The 7,513-nt window shown below is 38.4% G+C and overlaps 1 protein-coding gene across 13 annotated transcripts in view; it reads left to right on the forward strand.

The window, feature by feature from the left end:
• The window catches only part of Elavl2 (ELAV like RNA binding protein 2), a 157,168-nt gene extending 150,080 nt beyond the window's left edge, over positions 1-7,088 (forward strand). For 10 of the 13 annotated variants that reach the window (XM_041652266.1, XM_041652256.1, XM_041652264.1 and 7 more), the window contains 2 exons: positions 3,689-3,727; positions 4,296-7,088. In XM_041652266.1, the coding sequence (XP_041508200.1) occupies positions 3,689-3,727; positions 4,296-4,626 (370 nt within the window). In that variant the 3' untranslated portion in view covers positions 4,627-7,088. The remainder of the gene's footprint in view (positions 1-3,688; positions 3,728-4,295) is intronic. The other 3 variants (XM_041652259.1, XM_041652261.1, XM_041652262.1) reach the window with 2 other exon arrangements.
• Positions 7,089-7,513: the final 425 nt, after the last annotated feature.

Genomic DNA, 7,513 nt, shown 5'->3' on the forward strand with positions numbered 1-7,513 from the left:
GCTTGTTGAAGTGTTTATAGTTTTCAAAATAAGACAGACTATTTATTTGGCTGGATAATGTAATTTTAGTCCATTAAGAATATTTTTAGTACAGTGTATCCGAATTAAATTGTACACAAAATTTTCTCATTCATTCTTGTGAGGTAGATTTATCTTTATTGAGTGGCCTGTGTTCTGGAGTCTTTGTGAACTTTTGAAGAACTCCTAGAGTCAGCCATTGGACTGAGCTTCAGGCATGTTGCTGATGCCATTAATTTGATCTCATGTTGGAAGACACAGACATCAAACGTTCTAAGTAATTTTCCTCATTCTTAGATGCCATGCGATTGCATAAGGAAACGTGCTGATGAGCTTGTGTTGGTTAACTTCAAGCTAACTGGTGCTCCGTGCTTTGGAGAGGTTTGATAATTCTTCCAGTGTCCGAAATTGTGTTTTCTTACTTACTGTCTTTTTCACATATTATATCTGTTTTTAATTGATTTTTTAAAATTTCTCTTTCAGTATGGTCTTTCCTTAACCTACCAGCTGAATAGCTTGAAAATCAGGCAGATACCTTAGTTTTATGCTGCATTCCTAAATACTCAGTTTTGAAATGAAGATGCTTTCACTGATAGAAAATTCTATTAAAAGTATTGCCTAGAAATAATCTGAATTCCATTATCCTGGTGATAGGAAAATGTTACCAATGTCTTCTGTGCATGTAAAATGTGCACGCGGCTTGTGCCTCTATAGTCAGCGAACTTTAAACTGTGAATTCTAATCAAACATACAAAGAGAGGATAAAGGGGCTGGAGAAATGGCTTGGCGGTTAATAGCACTGGCTGCTTTTCCAGAGGTCCTGAGTTCAATTCCCAGCAACCACATGGTGGCTCACAATCATATACAATGAAGTCTGGCGTCCTCGTCCGGGCTGCAAGCAGAACACTGTACATAATAAATACATTTTTTAAACAGATAGGATAAAGATGAAATAGATATCTATCAAATATAGTAATGTACTGATAATTGTTAGACTGGTATATTTGCCTAATGTATCTTAGTAAATAAGATCTTTAAGTAAGATTCATAAAGAGTTAATATTTATCACCTTGACTTTTCTGGCTGCATGTATGAGATGTTGTGTCTAACCTCCTGATGTGGTTTCTGTGAGAAGTAAGGGAAATAACTGGTTTTATTTTGTTTCTTTTAGTTTTCCTCACTGAATTTTCAACCTAATTTCCCTTCTCCTGGGAATCTTTCTTTAAGTAAAGGATGTCTTAAGGGAAGCTAGGTTTTTCTATCTAGTCTTCCAAATAATGTGTTATTTGTAAATTGGATTATATCCCAGCTCATGATTGGGTAGGGGTGACATTGGTTGCCCTCTCAGAGAGACTCAGACTTCCTTGCGGAGCTTATGATACTCTGGAGAGTAGATGCCAATATTGGTGCAGCCTATATGTTAAATATAATTTAAGAGCATTCTGGTTTTAAATAGCAAAATATACACACAATTGACTCCTTCTACTCCTATGGTGTAGCCGTCATCTGTGTGCGGCCTAAGTCACTGCAGAGACCTCTAGACTGGGCTCCATTTCCAGCCTTAGGTTATCCTTGTAGGAGAGTCCTTGAGCTGTGGGATGTGGAGTGAAGGAATGAAGCTGTGCCAGGGGTACTGTGACATTTTTTCCTGGAGCTGCACAGTTTATAATTTGCTGCCTGCTGCTGGACAAAGGCTGTTCCATGTCCATATGACGTGTCCACTGTCTGCTCTAGATTCAAATGGGACACATAGACGTATGGCAGTGGGGACAAGGGAAATGGGTTTCGGCTGCATGGAGTCAGCCAGCTGCTGTGCCAGGGCTGTTTACTGGAGTAGTATCCACCCCTCTGCTGATGAGGAGAGAAAAAGAGGGAGGTGGGGGGAAGAGGAAGAGGGAGAATGAGAATTTCCAAGGGCTCAATTTCCTCTACAATTGGGAGATGAATGAAGGGCTCGATTTCTTATACATTTGGGAGATGAATGGAGATCAAGCGATCATATAAGACTCCACGGGTTGGGCAGCTATGAGGCCCATCGAGGTGTTCTAGGGTTGTGGGATGGGATAGAGGTGGGAACCGAGACATCTATCCCTCAGTGTGTATAGCTCGCTCCCATGGCAGGTTTGCTTTCCATCCTGTCTTATAAACAGACACATTTAAAGGCATTTCTATGTAGGGAGTTGGTTGCTCTCTCCTAAGTGGGTGAAGGGGAAATGGAGCTTCTGAATTTCATCCATTAGTCACTTTTGACAGCAACCTCAGTATGTTCATCTGTCCCAGAGGTACCGTTTGTCAAATGCATCCCATATCTATCATTCCAGCAATTTGATGAACTTTCGTATCAGACCGCTTTGTGATTGGTGTTGCGGATTTGCATCCATTTATCCTAGTGTTTGTAACCTTGGTTTTTTTGTATATAAAGGCATGGCATCTTTACTCATCTCCACTCTGCAGAACACAAAGTCCTGTGACAGTCTGCGCTCTTCACACCTGCTCCAAGCTTTGTGTGTGCAAATATTCTCACCCAGTCTGCCTTCTGGGTAGTTTACATACCTGCATTAAGTGATGGGTGATACTTTTGGTAACCATTGCTTTTATACATAATCAGCAGGTACACGGAGCCCAGGCTAGTGGTCTGTGCTAAGTGGTACATATGAGAGGGTCATGGAGCATGGCAGATCCAAAATAGATGAAGGAAGACCTCGTGCCACTGTGATTTGTTCTCTTGTCTTACACTTTGCATTAGAGCAACTCAACACTTCCTTTTCACTTTTTTTCAAAACACACAAATGCTCAGTGGAGATAGCAATTAGGATGTGCAAGGACAACATTCTTCCCTATCCGAAAGGCCAGAAGGAATACATGGCTTTTATAAAACTGAGAGGAGTGGCTTTTCTTATGTGCTCTGCTGTGTGCATAGGTTTGACAGAAAGGCTGCTACCCACCCCACATAGCCTTTCACAGGTATTAGAAGACAAAATAATTGTGCCTCACCTCTAACCTGGGGCTGTCTTTATAGAGTGGGGAACACTCTCACAGTTGGGTGGTTACATATGCATTAGGCATGCTTGCTTCTCACATGTAATTTATTGATAAATTCTAGAAACCCTGAGACACCCTCAGTAGTCTTGACATTGATAAAGCAGGATGGAACAAATTCTGTAAAGCCAAGTTTGTCCATAAAATCCAGTGCACTTGTAATTCTGTGTCTTTGATTGTTAAAGATCAAACTGCTGTGATGTCACTAGCCTTGTGAGCTTGGGCTAGTTAAGCTTTGTGTGCTTCAGCATCCTCAGGAACCCATGAAATGGTTGCAAGTAGAAGGGTGGGAATTTATACAAGTACTGGTCAGTTCCGGTAGCACTCTCAGTACCCGTCTGGTAGGAAGTCAGATGTTAGCTGTTCTAACGCCTTCGCATTTTGTTTCTGGCTCTTTCCTTGGATGACCACTGCTTTTTTTCTTTGCTGCACTGACCCTGTAGCAATAGCCAATATTCTACAACAGTGGGTACCCATTCTCTCATGAATGGTTAAAGGCCCAGTGTCTTGAGACATCACATACATTTTGTGCACAATTATCCCCTTGGAAGGTGGCAGTAATGAGCCTAGCTTTCATGAACTTCAAGGGGGAAAATGAAACACTGAAGTTTGCTAAATGTGTGTTTTGCAGGTTGGACAATCTGCTCAATATGGCTTATGGAGTGAAGAGGTAATGACACAGGTTCATGATACTCATAATCCCTTCCCACAAGTGATTAATTTCTTTGATTTGGGGAGCAGTATTTCCACCTTCATAAGTTTATGTTGGGTTTTCTTTTGCATGTTACTGCCTTCTGTAAAACTGATTCTGAAGTGCATTTGATTCATGGAATATTTTATACCACTGTTTGCCTCTTAGTCTTTTAAAAAGTCATTTGTTTCAGATTGCGTTGCGACATTATAGCATGTGTATGTTATGTGTTGGTTTTTCTCCCCAACCCGCCCTGTTTAACTCATGAAGCCAGTTTTTAGATTTATTTGCCAATGTGTTCATTGTTATTCAGTACAGCAGACAATGGTCATTTCATAACGTATCAACACCTGGAATGTTTGTCTGTCACTGCAAGCCACAAATAGAGCCTCGGTTGGCACATCAAGTAGCTGTATTCATCTGTTGGGAGAGGGAAATTGCTAAATTTGGAGAAATGAAAAAAAGGGAAAGGAACTTAAACCTATTGCTGTAACCAATCTGTGTTCATTCTCTCTGTGTGTGTATGTCTGTTTCCTATTTTGTTTAGTAGGTTTTCACCAATGACGATTGATGGAATGACCAGTCTTGCTGGAATTAATATTCCTGGGCACCCCGGAACGGGCTGGTGCATATTTGTGTACAACCTGGCCCCCGACGCAGATGAAAGTATCCTGTGGCAAATGTTTGGGCCTTTTGGAGCTGTCACCAACGTGAAGGTCATCCGTGACTTTAACACCAATAAATGCAAAGGTTTTGGATTTGTGACTATGACAAACTATGATGAGGCTGCCATGGCAATAGCTAGCCTCAATGGATACCGCCTGGGAGACAGAGTACTGCAGGTCTCCTTTAAGACAAACAAAACGCACAAAGCCTAATGAGCTCTTGTCCTCAGTCCATTTATATATGAAAACTATACAACAAAAGCAAGTTAAGAGAAACTTTATACATTAGTAAATGTCTTTGTAAGTCAGTGTTGAGATGGGGATAAAATGACTACTTAGCATCCTAAGAAATATGTGAGATTTTTTATTGCTAGTCTTTGAATTAAAACTTCTTAAATATCTTTTATGTTTGAATATGGACAAGAGGTACAGGGTTTTTACCTGTCACGTTGCATTCTATTGCCTTCTTTGAAGAAGGTGGACCTTTTAAAGTGTTTCAGCTAAGGGAAGACGTTTCTTTTCTTTTTACATAACTGCCTTGAACCTGTGAGTAAATACTGAGGCTTTGTGTTGTAACTCTTCAGTTGGTTGTGTCTTTCCCCACCTCCTTTTCTTTTCTTCCTTTTTCTTTTCCTTTTCCTTTTTGTTCTCTAATTAGCTTTGTGTTTGGTTTACATTTAAAGCATTGCTGTTATGTCTCAGAAAAGTATTTTGAAGTTTACATTTTTATTTATGAAGTTACAAACAATATTTATTTTGTAATTCTGATTTGGGCTGGGGCAGGGGGGGCGACATTATAAACGCTTATTGTAAGAATACTGGAGAACTTTTCGTAAAGCAGTACCTTGCCAAAGAGATAAGAGCCTCTTTGATGTGGGTTTAAAAAAAGCATCTATTTTTATAAAAAAGAAAATTTGGAGAAACTTTTTACTGGTCCTGGAACAAATATTTTGACTTGAATACTTTGAGAAATCTCTTCATATGACACCTAGTGAGCTTTTAAAATTTACCAGGAAATTTGCAACGGTTGGAAAATTTAGAAAGATTTATGATGTAGAAAAATACTTTTGAGATCTTTGTATGAGAGGAATTGAGTCAGTGAGGAAACACTGCTGGTTTCATTTTCGTAATCACCAGTGGGGTGTCTGATCATCCTGGTTGCTATGTGATAGATGGCTCACATTGATTTGTGATTTTGAAACAAATAAAAAAAATTTACAAAAGAATATATAAGAGCAGGCAAGAAATTTAAATTACCAAGAGATGGGGGAAAATCTGTTCTTCCTAAAGAAATCCCTTCAGATAGAGCTCATGGTGTTTAGTGATGTACTTGCAGTATCGTTTGAAGAATTGTTTTGTCTTAAAGAAGTAAGATGTTGCAGAGGATCTGTACTGCAGCAAGTCAGCAAAGGCGGTCTGAGTTGGACATATTTGAAGGTATTTTGAGAGTTACGTTTAAGGCTAACACCTGAGCTTTGTGTGATGTAAATAAGACCTTGTGTTTATGAACCTTTCAGCTAATTTTATTTTTTTTCCCTTACATATCAAGTGATGTTCAGGTTTTGAATGTTTTGTATCAGTTTTTTCCTTTGTAAATGGCATTAACATTGTTCCTTGAGGTCTTGCTTAAATTCACTTCTGTTGTCCTGAGGACTTGAATTTACAGTGCATCAGATTTGTTGCTAATTCTGTCTGTAGATAGTCTAGCTTCAGCTGTTTATGGTGATGCTACATTTTCGTTTATAAATATGTTTGTGGTAAAAAAAGGAAAAATGAGTATAACCATAGGTTTTGAACAAATTTCCTTACATTTTTCATACAAAAATCATAAATATCTGTATGCTATTGAAATTTAACTTTGTATGATGCTTAAACCACTATTTGGGGAAATAATAAAATAAGTCTTTACCATGTATGAAAGAAATTTTAAAAAATACAAAATATTTTCTGATTAGCATCTAGCTTATAATAAATTTTCAAAAAAGCTGAAGGCAACCTTTGCCTTCATCAGGATGCACTGAGAACTATATAGTTACGTCCTGCGTTTTGTATAAACTGAGATGCTCATATGCTTCCCCTTAGAACAGGCAATGTGCTATGCATAACATAGTTGTACATTATCTTTGCAGTTGCTTTGAGTTTTATTTTTTATTATTTAAAATTGTAGTTATAAAATTTTTCAGTATAGTACAGTACATATACTGTGAGGCGCGTGCTAAAGTGAATAAGCGAGTTTTCATGCTGACCCACTCAATGCTACTCAGAACTCAATTGGCTTAGCACTTTCTCATATCCTTAGGTGCATTTAGATTGTCAGAGTTAACCTGCGTTAAAAAAAATAAAAAATAAAATACATGTATATACTTAAAAAAAAAAATAAGGTTTCCCTTATGGGAAAACAGCAGCTACACGCTTCTTTCCTGTACTACTTACTGTAGCAAACCAAGGCATTGATGAGAGGGCATGCAAATTGTGCTTCACTTTACAGTGTTTATCAGAGCACTTAATAAAATGTAAGGCTGGTATTTATTTGAAGTTGTACAGTATGACTTAATTCACATCTGTTGGAATAGAAAATATATTCTGTTGAGTATTTAAGAGGCTGTACATGTTTTCTTTTGTGTTTGGATTCTTTGTGCTTTTTCATGTTCGGTACATCAATAAACAAAGTTGAAGGGAAAGAACTGTGGTGTATCCTTAAACACATGGGGTTGGGGGCATCTCTACTCAGTCTAATGCCTTCAGTTAAAAAAGGGGTGTTCTTCGAGCTCTAGTTGAAAGCTGTGCTATCTGAAGGAATCGAGAAGACAAGTTAACTGACTGGAGAATGGGGGGGGGACGACAAAAACAAAAACAAAGCAAAACAAACAGAAAACCTGAACAAAATAAAACCCCTAAAAGTAAAAGCAAAAACTGTTACTGAATAAGATTCTGGTTAGCTAGCTGTCAAATGCATTACTCGGTGACTCTTTCTGGGACAAGTCCTTTCATTAGCTAGTTGTAAAATTTGAGCACTCAGTTGTTAATTACTCTGTCACTGATTTAACTTTCAACCATTTGTACAAGCAGGAATCACACAGTTACTTTAGCTAGTTCAGGA

Source organism: Microtus oregoni, unplaced genomic scaffold (genome assembly GCF_018167655.1).
Source record: "Microtus oregoni isolate MIOR12 unplaced genomic scaffold, Mior012 000005F_ref0000423, whole genome shotgun sequence".
In the NCBI taxonomy this organism is placed as follows: domain Eukaryota; kingdom Metazoa; phylum Chordata; class Mammalia; order Rodentia; family Cricetidae; genus Microtus; species Microtus oregoni.